Raw genomic sequence first — 13,136 nt, 5'->3', positions numbered from 1 at the left:
ATTGCATCCAATTTGTTGAGTACGGTATTGGAGGCTATTTTGTAAATGACATCGCCAAAGTCGAAGATTGGTAGGATGGTCAGTTTTACAAGGGTATGTTTGGCAGCATGAGTAAAGGATGATTTGTTGCGAAATAGGAAGCCAATTCTAGATTTAACTTTGGATTGGAGATGTTGGATGTGGGTCTGGAAAGAGAGTTTACAATCTAACCAGACACCTACGTATGTGTAGTTGTCCACGTATTCAGAGTCAAAGTCAGAGCCGTCCAGAGTAGTGATGTTGGACAGGTGGGCAGGTGCAGGCAGCGATCGGTTGAAGAGCATGCATTTAGTTTTACTTGTATTTAAGAGCAATTGGAGGCCACGGAAGGAGAATTGTATGGCATTGGCTGAAAGAAACACCCACGTTTATACTAAGAGAGAGGATCACAATGTTATTCACATACAGTACCAGCCAAAAGGTTGGACACACCAACTCATTCAAGGGTTTTTCTTTATTTGTACTATTTTCTACAATGTGTAATCTCAAATCTCAAATATATTTGGATTTGTTTAACACTTTTTGGGTTACTACATGATTACATATGTGTTATTTCATAGTTTTGATGTCTTCACTATTGATCTACAATGTAGAAAATAGTAAAAAATTAAGAAAAACCCTTAAGTGAGTAGGTATGTCCAAACACATACACTAAATGCACTAATTGAGTAACACAATATATAACTTCTAATCAAAACTCTTTGTTTAAAGCAATTAGTAAATAGCTTATACGTGTGTTATTATGACCCATTATTTATAATAGCTTAAATGATTATGCATGATGAACCAATTTTGTAATTGAACTGTCTGCCCTTCACATAATTGCATCCGCGGGAGAAAAAAAAAGTATCTCTACCGTAATGACAGAACACTGAACCGACCTAGTTTCTGCTGCAGTTTCAGGTGTTGCAACACTCTTTGCGTAAATACAGGATTGCATTACGGATATTGTAGTTGTATAATAAAGTTAAACCAGCTCATTTGAAGAGTAGCCTCATTGTTTTGAACTACTAGTCCCGGAATGCTTGTAGTTTCAAAGCAAACAGAAGCCGAGAGTTGTGGCGTGAAGGTGTAAAGATATGATTTGGTTAGTGTCTAAATAAGGCTATGGCGGAAACCTAATTACCATGGATCAAAAGTGAGATTCCCCGACATCTCTGATACACAGTTTGGCGAGACATGGTAAGTAAGTATTGTTACAATATTTCTGCTCTTTCTACCGACGCTGGAAATTGTAGGCAAGTGTGCAAATCTAGTAGCTGAACGGAATCATAAAATTTGTATGAACATAGTACAGGTAGGTAGGTCTATCTTGTGTTTGAAAGTTTGACAGCGACGCTATATATTTATTTATTATTATATATATATTTCATCTTACAGAACTACATAGCCACTGGTTTACCGTAGTTGAAGCGCACAAGCGAGCGTTTGTAATACACCTGTTGACTCTGCGGAAACAGTATTTTTGTAAATCTGGCATAGACAGAGGAGAAGCATTTCTACATGTGAAAAATCAACTATTACAATAGTCATACTGTATGTAGCCACATTTTGATGATGGTTTGTCGATGATGATGGTTTATTCACACCTAGCTCTGTCTCTATATATTTTCTCAACGATAAGGTAGGCTATCCAACAGGTGCGCCTGAACAAGGCTTCTGTATTTCGAGATAACGCGAAGGTGAAATTCGACAGGAGGGTTGGCTACCCACCCACCCACACATTCAAGAATCGGCTTTGCGGAATAACTGATTGTTGAATCCCAGACAAGAGCAACCTGTTTGTGTGCACTCGTGTACAACCCAAATTAATTATTACTGACTCACTGCGACAGCAACATAGGGTATACATGAATCATAAGAAGTATCCCTTTACGCAAACAAATTACAGCCTGAATGAATTCATGCTTTATGCTCTGTAAAATAGGTTACCTCAAACTAATCCCACAGGTAGCCCCAGGTAAAGAATCTCAGGTGTGAACCAGTGTGGAGGAAAATGACTAACAATGGCATAGGGCTGGGCAATCGGGCCCAAAAATATGAATTTGAGATATCGGCCAGCCCTACTACAAAACAACTTTTGGTAAACGAAAGAAACTGTAGGCCTATCTAGATATGTTGTTTCTCTGTGTTGTCATAGGCTTTTTTTAGATTCCGCTGTAGGCTACTTTATCCGTATTCTTAAACTATCATGTTTGTAGCCACGTTTTATAGAATAAACAGCCAGGGTAGAAAACATATAACATTGGCCAATATATTTTAGCGACCTTAACTCGACACCTAGCGACCTTGTCAAGTGGTTCGGACCTCTTGGCATAACGGTTAATGTCTTGGCTTCACAGCCGCTGGACCCGAATTCGAGCCACGGCAACCCTCCGAATTCTGAAAAATATTATATAGGTTATACTGTGTACTCTATATTATTATGCCAACTGATTGCATTTTAAGGTGTAGTAATTGTGTGTGTAACTTATGAATCTTATTGTTTACAGATGTAAAGATGGCAGCTGTCAGAGCAAAGTCATTTCGTCGCCAAGGAAGTCTCATTAGGAGCAAATCTGAGGGGACGTTGATTGATCTAGATGACACTGGAACGCTGAACATCAACAATTTAAATGGTAGCCTACTCTAACGTTTATGAAATATATTGTCTTTGAACTAGATGTCATTAATAGGTTTCCAAAAATCGGGTAACTTTCCCAGGTTTTCCAGAGATTCCAGTTGGAAGATTCACGGAATCAGAAGAGAATAAGCAGGAAATCCAGAAACGGGATTTTTGGAAAGCCTGGTAGTCTTGGGAAAGTTACTAGATGTTTGCAACCCTGGTTATGAAACAGTTTCAAATAGAGGATTGCATTATGTGTTTTGTACAGTAGCTCCTTTGAGTGGTACCCTCGTTTAAAATAATGCCTCTTTAAAGAGCAACAACCAGTATTGAAGCCCGTTCTGTGTGATTTTACCATGCTCTCATATGTATGTTTTATATTAGTAAGTAAGGCTTTGATTTGACACAGATATTTTGTATTTTCACAGGGAGTAGTTACATAATAAATCAAGTGACAAAACATTCAGAGTGGCCTGTGTTGCAGCCGGAGGTCAAACATGGAAGTCAAACCACAAATCCATTCTGGAACAAACTGTCTATATCCAATCCGTTTTTGGATGACATTTTACACACAAACAATGACAAAACATTAAACAACGCTGATCTATCAGTACAGAAAGATGAACCTTTGACTCTGTTTGACACTGAGAACTTTGACGCCAGTAGCACATCTTCGGACGAAACAAACTTCGCCTGTTTTGCGGATACGAAGCAAAAGAGCATAAGACAATCAGGGAGATGGAGGAGTGCCTCGGATATTCTCGACGACCAGGAGAGAAAGGAACCGAAAAGGGAAAATGGCCTCAAATTGTCAGCAGGCCCATTTCTGAATGCAGATTTTGAGTGGTTGAAAAATGACCGGGAGGCGTACAAAATGGCCTGGTTGAGTCACAGGCAACTAACGAGGTCATGTCTTGACCTAGGCCTGATGAGTCAGAGTCCTGGATGGGCCCAGACCCAAGCCACCGACTCTCAGATAGTCTGCAAGATAGGTCACAGCGGAGGGTCACTACAGTTACCAGACTCTGATATTACCGTCCATATCCCAGAGGGCCATGTTCCTGCTGGGGAGGTTCAGGAGGTTGCACTGAAAGCCATCCTGGAGCCCCCTCACGGGCTGAACAACAACTACATGACAACCGTGAGTCCGCTCCTGGAGGTGAGTCTCAGCAACACGAGCGGAAAGGAATCCATCACGCTGGAAATGAAAATGGTCGCGGAGGTCAAGAAGGATCCGATAAGTCAGGTCATGACCACATTTGTGGGACTAGTGTCCAACAAGAGAGAGGGACCTTATCAGAAAGTCAAGGACTGTTACATTTACAAGAACATCATGCAGATGAGTCTTCAAGACTTAAAGTCTAATTTCTATGTTATTGTAGCCGCAGAGGCCTCGGTTATCCAGCCCCCTGCTACATCCGTTTGGGATTACCTGGATCGTCAAGTCACCGTCGCCGTTTATGGCCCAAAGTATATCCATCCATCTTTCAAAGTGGTCGTGGTCGTCTCTTGCCACGATAACGTTCCACCGAGGCTTCCGTTCTCAGATATCCACAGGGGCAGCAGAAACTTGCCCCCTCTGGTGCTACAGCTCTGGGAGAAGCACCAGTTTAGCCCAGAGAGACTGAATGACCTACACATTGCGACTTCCGTCATAGCGTCAAAGTTCGAAGTCAAAGCCCAGGATAAAAGGAAAGAGGTGAAACAAGGGCTACTCAAACTGGGTAAAGTCATTCACCTGCCTCTTGAGCTGGCCAAGATGGGCAATGGGGAGATGGATTCCTTTAAACTATGCCTCCAGGTGAGGGATTCAAACAGCGTCACAGTAGCAGAGTTCCAGGTGTCTTCCCCTGCAGCGGCACCTATTCGCTCTGAAAAGCGAGATCCCATGCGAAACAAAATGTGTCAATCGCTATCTATACCGGAGGAATCCGTCCCAGAGTTCCCCAAATTCTGGACCAGACCTGTGAAGGTGCAGTGTTACGGGGTGGCACTGAAGTCAGTGCTCCGTCAACCGCGAGTGGAGTACCTCCTGGAGTACTTCAAGGGTGACACCGTGGCTCTCCTCTCCAGAGAGACCGTGAGGTCGGTGGGCCAGTCCAAAGTCAAGGAGTGGTACATCGGCTTCCTCCGAGGCAGGACCGGCCTGGTCCATTGCAAGAACGTCAAGCTCATCACCCGAGACCAAGTGATCGACTTCAACGGCACTGACTTCACCACCGAGACCCTCTTGGACAACATGGCACTGCCGTTCAAGAAGCTCACCTACATCTACTCAGACATCCAGACACTGGTGACTGAACACATCCCCAGCTGGAGGGGCTTCGCTGATGCCCTGGGCTACTCGAGCTTGTTGCTGGACACAATCACACGGAGACATGCTGAAACAGAAGCCGAGAAGGTGGCCTGCGTGCTGGAGAAACTGAAGGAGGACTGCCACACTGAGAACAGCAAGAAGAAGTTCCAGCACAAGCTCATGATCGTAAGTGTAGAAAGGACGGGACATGTTTGATAGTATTCCGGTTTAGAGAAGAATCTTCAAACCAGCTTGACCTTTGTTTTGAATGACTTTTTCTCTTTTCCAATTGCGCTTCATTTGTTGCATTTCAAGTAAGTGTTTTGTATGTTGCTTTTTCCATCCTAGGGTCTGTTGAAGATGGACTCTCAGGCTCTAGTGGCTCATCTGATCCAGAACACGGTCATCCTGTCCACAGCGGTGGAGCTGGGTATCAGGTGGAGGGAGCTCGCTGAGAGGCTGGGGAAACTCTCCAGTGCTCAGATCGCTGCTTACGAGGCACCACACCGGGGGAAGAGTGGAGAAGTTAGCGCCGTGGTTAGTTCATTTGACTTTTATTTGTTCTATTTAGGAAAATGTGTTGTTCTTAGGAGATCACCCCTTCATGATCTCATTGGATCATTGAACAGACAACGATTAGGGAGGCTTTACCAATACTTTTTTTGTATAGTCCATTATAGATGTGCTGTAGATTTATTTCCACTGCTTTCATTGTACCATTTACACCCTGCGTATCCTGTGCATATGACGAATAAACTCTGATTTGATAGTTAGTTGATAGTTCGAGAATCTATCAACTGAACTTGTGGATCCTCCTCTCTCTATTGTAGTCTATGTGGAAACCTGCCTATGACTTCCTGTACTCATGGAGCCAGTTGTACGGGGAGGGCTACCAGGACATGATCCAGGACCTCCACCTGGCCCTAGACAAGATGAAGAGCCCAATCACCAGACAGTGGAGGCAGCTGACCGGGGCGCTAATCGCAGTCAACTGTCTGGAGATCCTCAGGGTCTCAGCCTTCCCCAAACCATAGAACCATAGAACCCCACTGAGGAGAAGAATGAGCACGCTGGAGAGCTCAAATGGGTAACAACTGTAGAACTGAGGCCACAGAGGCCCTTTGATCAAGCTTACTGCAGTTCCCGCTGTCTTTGAATATGGAGGTCCTTGTTACGATGCAGAGGGGGAGGCGAAGATGAAGTCTGTTTGTTCTTGTTCTTGTATTGTGTCGTGTCTTTGCCCACTTTGTCAGAGTTTCTTCTTAGAGTTCACTTCATGTCGTAAACATAATTATAGCTATATTTAATTATTAATTGGGGCTAGATACTTAAACTATATTGCTAGATGTTGTTCATACAAAGCCAGAACCAGTGTATGGACAGATTCTGTTACACAGGATGCAAACGAACATATATCTCAGCCATATTAACCATATGTATCTTTACATGAGTTTTATAAAGGTTTCGTTTTGATAATTTGTCTAACAGATATCTGCTTCCTTTGACATCATTTCTTAAGACCAAACAGCAGAAACTATATTGAGGTCTGTTACTTTGGGTTTTTCTGTTAGACACTATGTGATAGCGCTTGTTATTGATTTGACATTAATAGTGAGGCAACATACAGTAGAGTTACTTCCAGTTCCAGTTGTCACACGGTTTCATACCTTTTATATTTTATGTTACAATGTTACATTAAATCCCCCTGGTTTTTCATTACATTTTACATTTATTTACGTTTATTTTAGCTGTATTTACGCTAATTTTAGTTAAGGTTGGAAGGGATTACATTTGTTTTATCTGCCAGATCCAATCCTCAGTATTCAGATTGCTATTTTTTAACTCCATGTCTTAAGCCCATACACTGAAACCTTTTTCAGTGCATTTAGTTTTGTCTACTTGAAAATAGCATATTATGTTAAAATATATTTTAAATATGTAATATAATGTAAAACAACCTTGTTGTGATTTTTCTGAAATATAATATTTCACAATGATGATATATTACTGAAATGGTGACCTGGTGTGTATGAATTAATATCACTTACATTTAGACAGATAAGTAATATATAACTGAAATGGTGACCTGGTGTGTATGAATTAATATCACTTACATTTTGACAGATAAGTAATATATAACTGAAATGGTGACCTGGTGTGTATGAATTAATATCACTTACATTTTGACAGATAAGTAATATATAACTGAAATGGTGACCTGGTGTGTATGAATTAATATCACTTACATTTAGACAGATAAGTAATATATAACTGAAATGGTGACCTGGTGTGTATGAATTAATATCACTTACATTTAGACAGATAAGTAATATATAACTGAAATGGTGACCTGGTGTGTAGAATTAATATCACTTACATTTTGACAGATAAGTAATATATAACTGAAATGGTGACCTGGTGTGTATGAATTAATATCACTTACATTTAGACAGATAAGTAATATATAACTGAAATGGTGACCTGGTGTGTATGAATTAATATCACTTACATTTTGACAGATAAGTAATATATAACTGAAATGGTGACCTGGTGTGTATGAATTAATATCACTTACATTTAGACAGATAAGTAATATATAACTGAAATGGTGACCTGGTGTGTATGAATTAATATCACTTACATTTAGACAGATAAGTAATATATAACTGAAATGGTGACCTGGTGTGTATGAATTAATATCACTTACATTTAGACAGATAAGTAATATATAACTGAAATGGTGACCTGGTGTGTATGAATTAATATCACTTACATTTTGACAGATAAGTAATATATAACTGAAATGGTGACCTGGTGTGTATGAATTAATATCACTTACATTTTGACAGATAAGTAATATATAACTGAAATGGTGACCTGGTGTGTATGAATTAATATCACTTACATTTTGACAGATAAGTAATATATAACTGAAATGGTGACCTGGTGTGTATGAATTAATATCACTTACATTTTGACAGATAAGTAATATATAACTGAAATGGTGACCTGGTGTGTATGAATTAATATCACTTACATTTTGACAGATAAGTAATATATAACTGAAATGGTGACCTGGTGTGTATGAATTAATATCACTTACATTTAGACAGATAAGTAATATATCACTGAAATGGTGACCTGGTGTGTATGAATTAATATCACTTACATTTAGACAGATAAGTAATATATAACTGAAATGGTGACCTGGTGTGTAGAATTAATATCACTTACATTTTGACAGATAAGTAATATATAACTGAAATGGTGACCTGGTGTGTATGAATTAATATCACTTACATTTAGACAGATAAGTAATATATAACTGAAATGGTGACCTGGTGTGTATGAATTAATATCACTTACATTTTGACAGATAAGTAATATATAACTGAAATGGTGACCTGGTGTGTATGAATTAATATCACTTACATTTAGACAGATAAGTAATATATAACTGAAATGGTGACCTGGTGTGTATGAATTAATATCACTTACATTTAGACAGATAAGTAATATATAACTGAAATGGTGACCTGGTGTGTATGAATTAATATCACTTACATTTAGACAGATAAGTAATATATAACTGAAATGGTGACCTGGTGTGTATGAATTAATATCACTTACATTTTGACAGATAAGTAATATATAACTGAAATGGTGACCTGGTGTGTATGAATTAATATCACTTACATTTTGACAGATAAGTAATATATAACTGAAATGGTGACCTGGTGTGTATGAATTAATATCACTTACATTTTGACAGATAAGTAATATATAACTGAAATGGTGACCTGGTGTGTATGAATTAATATCACTTACATTTTGACAGATAAGTAATATATAACTGAAATGGTGACCTGGTGTGTATGAATTAATATCACTTACATTTTAACAGATAAGTAATATATAACTGAAATGGTGACCTGGTGTGTATGAAGTATGAATTAATATCACTTACATTTTAACAGATAAGTAATATATAACTGAAATGGTGACCTGGTGTGTATGAAGTAATATCACTTACATTTTGAAAGATAAGTAATATATAACTGAAATGGTGACCTGGTGTGTATGAATTAATATCACTTACATTTAGACAGATAAGTAATATATAACTGAAATGGTGACCTGGTGTGTATGAAGTAATATCACTTACATTTTGACAGATAAGTAATATATAACTGAAATGGTGACCTGGTGTGTATGAATTAATATCACTTACATTTTGACAGATAAGTAATATATAACTGAAATGGTGACCTGGTGTGTATGAATTAATATCACTTACATTTTGACAGATAAGTAATATATAACTGAAATGGTGACCTGGTGTGTATGAATTAATATCACTTACATTTTGACAGGTAAGTAATATATAACTGAAATGGTGACCTGGTGTGTATGAATTAATATCACTTACATTTAGACAGATAAGTAATATATAACTGAAATGGTGACCTGGTGTGTATGAATTAATATCACTTACATTTTGACAGATAAGTAATATATAACTGAAATGGTGACCTGGTGTGTATGAATTAATATCACTTACATTTTGACAGATAAGTAATATATAACTGAAATGGTGACCTGGTGTGTATGAATTAATATCACTTACATTTTGACAGATAAGTAATATATAACTGAAATGGTGACCTGGTGTGTATGAAGTAATATCACTTACATTTAGACAGATAAGTAATATATAACTGAAATGGTGACCTGGTGTGTATGAATTAATATCACTTACATTTTGACAGATAAGTAATATATAACTGAAATGGTGACCTGGTGTGTATGAATTAATATCACTTACATTTTGACAGATAAGTAATATATAACTGAAATGGTGACCTGGTGTGTATGAAGTAATATCACTTACATTTTGACAGATAAGTAATATATAACTGAAATGGTGACCTGGTGTGTATGAATTAATATCACTTACATTTTGACAGATAAGTAATATATAACTGAAATGGTGACCTGGTGTGTATGAATTAATGTCACTTACATTTTGACAGATAAGTAATATATAACTGAAATGGTGACCTGGTGTGTATGAATTAATATCACTTACATTTAGACAGATAAGTAATATATAACTGAAATGGTGACCTGGTGTGTATGAATTAATATCACTTACATTTTGACAGATAAGTAATATATAACTGAAATGGTGACCTGGTGTGTATGAATTAATATCACTTACATTTAGACAGATAAGTAATATATAACTGAAATGGTGACCTGGTGTGTATGAAGTATGAATTAATATCACTTACATTTTAACAGATAAGTAATATATAACTGAAATGGTGACCTGGTGTGTATGAAGTAATATCACTTACATTTTGAAAGATAAGTAATATATAACTGAAATGGTGACCTGGTGTGTATGAATTAATATCACTTACATTTAGACAGATAAGTAATATATAACTGAAATGGTGACCTGGTGTGTATGAAGTAATATCACTTACATTTTGACAGATAAGTAATATATAACTGAAATGGTGACCTGGTGTGTATGAATTAATATCACTTACATTTTGACAGATAAGTAATATATAACTGAAATGGTGACCTGGTGTGTATGAATTAATATCACTTACATTTTGACAGATAAGTAATATATAACTGAAATGGTGACCTGGTGTGTATGAATTAATATCACTTACATTTTGACAGGTAAGTAATATATAACTGAAATGGTGACCTGGTGTGTATGAATTAATATCACTTACATTTAGACAGATAAGTAATATATAACTGAAATGGTGACCTGGTGTGTATGAATTAATATCACTTACATTTTGACAGATAAGTAATATATAACTGAAATGGTGACCTGGTGTGTATGAATTAATATCACTTACATTTTGACAGATAAGTAATATATAACTGAAATGGTGACCTGGTGTGTATGAATTAATATCACTTACATTTTGACAGATAAGTAATATATAACTGAAATGGTGACCTGGTGTGTATGAAGTAATATCACTTACATTTAGACAGATAAGTAATATATAACTGAAATGGTGACCTGGTGTGTATGAATTAATATCACTTACATTTTGACAGATAAGTAATATATAACTGAAATGGTGACCTGGTGTGTATGAATTAATATCACTTACATTTTGACAGATAAGTAATATATAACTGAAATGGTGACCTGGTGTGTATGAAGTAATATCACTTACATTTTGACAGATAAGTAATATATAACTGAAATGGTGACCTGGTGTGTATGAATTAATATCACTTACATTTTGACAGATAAGTAATATATAACTGAAATGGTGACCTGGTGTGTATGAATTAATGTCACTTACATTTTGACAGATAAGTAATATATAACTGAAATGGTGACCTGGTGTGTATGAATTAATATCACTTACATTTAGACAGATAAGTAATATATAACTGAAATGGTGACCTGGTGTGTATGAAGTAATATCACTTACATTTTGACAGATAAGTAATATATAACTGAAATGGTGACCTGGTGTGTATGAATTAATATCACTTACATTTTGACAGATAAGTAATATATAACTGAAATGGTGACCTGGTGTGTATGAATTAATATCACTTACATTTTGACAGATAAGTAATATATAACTGAAATGGTGACCTGGTGTGTATGAAGTAATATCACTTACATTTTGACAGATAAGTAATATATAACTGAAATGGTGACCTGGTGTGTATGAATTAATATCACTTACATTTTGACAGATAAGTAATATATAACTGAAATGGTGACCTGGTGTGTATGAAGTAATATCACTTACATTTTGACAGATAAGTAATATATAACTGAAATGGTGACCTGGTGTGTATGAATTAATATCACTTACATTTTGACAGATAAGTAATATATAACTGAAATGGTGACCTGGTGTGTATGAATTAATATCACTTACATTTAGACAGATAAGTAATATATAACTGAAATGGTGACCTGGTGTGTATGAAGTATGAATTAATATCACTTACATTTTGACAGATAAGTAATATATAACTGAAATGGTGACCTGGTGTGTATGAATTAATATCACTTACATTTTGACAGATAAGTAATACATAACTGAAATGGTGACCTGGTGTGTATGAATTAATATCACTTACATTTTGACAGATAAGTAATATATAACTGAAATGGTGACCTGGTGTGTATGAAGTAATATCACTTACATTTTGACAGATAAGTAATATATAACTGAAATGGTGACCTGGTGTGTATGAATTAATATCACTTACATTTTGACAGATAAGTAATATATAACTGAAATGGTGACCTGGTGTGTATGAATTAATATCACTTACATTTTGACAGATAAGTAATATATAACTGAAATGGTGACCTGGTGTGTATGAAGTAATATCACTTACATTTTGACAGATAAGTAATATATAACTGAAATGGTGACCTGGTGTGTATGAATTAATATCACTTACATTTTGACAGATAAGTAATATATAACTGAAATGGTGACCTGGTGTGTATGAATTAATGTCACTTACATTTTGACAGATAAGTAATATATAACTGAAATGGTGACCTGGTGTGTATGAATTAATATCACTTACATTTAGACAGATAAGTAATATATAACTGAAATGGTGACCTGGTGTGTATGAATTAATATCACTTACATTTTGACAGATAAGTAATATATAACTGAAATGGTGACCTGGTGTGTATGAATTAATATCACTTACATTTAGACAGATAAGTAATATATAACTGAAATGGTGACCTGGTGTGTATGAAGTAATATCACTTACATTTTGACAGATAAGTAATATATAACTGAAATGGTGACCTGGTGTGTATGAATTAATATCACTTACATTTTGACAGATAAGTAATATATAACTGAAATGGTGACCTGGTGTGTATGAATTAATATCACTTACATTTTGACAGATAAGTAATATATAACTGAAATGGTGACCTGGTGTGTATGAAGTAATATCACTTACATTTTGACAGATAAGTAATATATAACTGAAATGGTGACCTGGTGTGTATGAATTAATATCACTTACATTTTGACAGATAAGTAATATATAACTGAAATGGTGACCTGGTGTGTATGAAGTAATATCACTTACATTTTGACAGATAAGTAATATATAACTGAAATGGTGACCTGGTGTGTATGAATTAAT

The 13,136-nt window shown here is 36.1% G+C and overlaps 1 protein-coding gene across 2 annotated transcripts; it reads left to right on the top strand.

Annotated features, from left to right (window-relative positions):
- The first annotated feature begins 934 nt into the window (after positions 1 to 934).
- On the top strand, positions 935 to 6,947 carry LOC110506602 (MET transcriptional regulator MACC1). 2 transcript variants are annotated; one of them, XM_036965622.2, is made up of 5 exons: positions 935 to 1,221; positions 2,532 to 2,657; positions 3,073 to 5,126; positions 5,289 to 5,477; positions 5,771 to 6,947. In XM_036965622.2, exons 2-5 carry the CDS (start codon positions 2,540 to 2,542, stop codon positions 5,972 to 5,974), a joined length of 2,565 nt encoding a protein of 854 aa, XP_036821517.2. In that variant the 5' UTR covers positions 935 to 1,221; positions 2,532 to 2,539; the 3' UTR covers positions 5,975 to 6,947. The 2 variants fall into 2 exon arrangements, with proteins under 2 accessions (XP_036821517.2, XP_036821512.2); XM_036965617.2 differs by having other exon boundaries at positions 1,080 to 1,225.
- The last annotated feature ends 6,189 nt before the right edge of the window (positions 6,948 to 13,136 follow it).

The sequence above is a fragment of the Oncorhynchus mykiss genome, chromosome 3 (assembly GCF_057628025.1).
Source record: "Oncorhynchus mykiss isolate SJ-2025 chromosome 3, ASM5762802v1, whole genome shotgun sequence".
In the NCBI taxonomy this organism is placed as follows: domain Eukaryota; kingdom Metazoa; phylum Chordata; class Actinopteri; order Salmoniformes; family Salmonidae; genus Oncorhynchus; species Oncorhynchus mykiss.
This window is presented reverse-complemented; position numbering and strand designations above follow the sequence as displayed.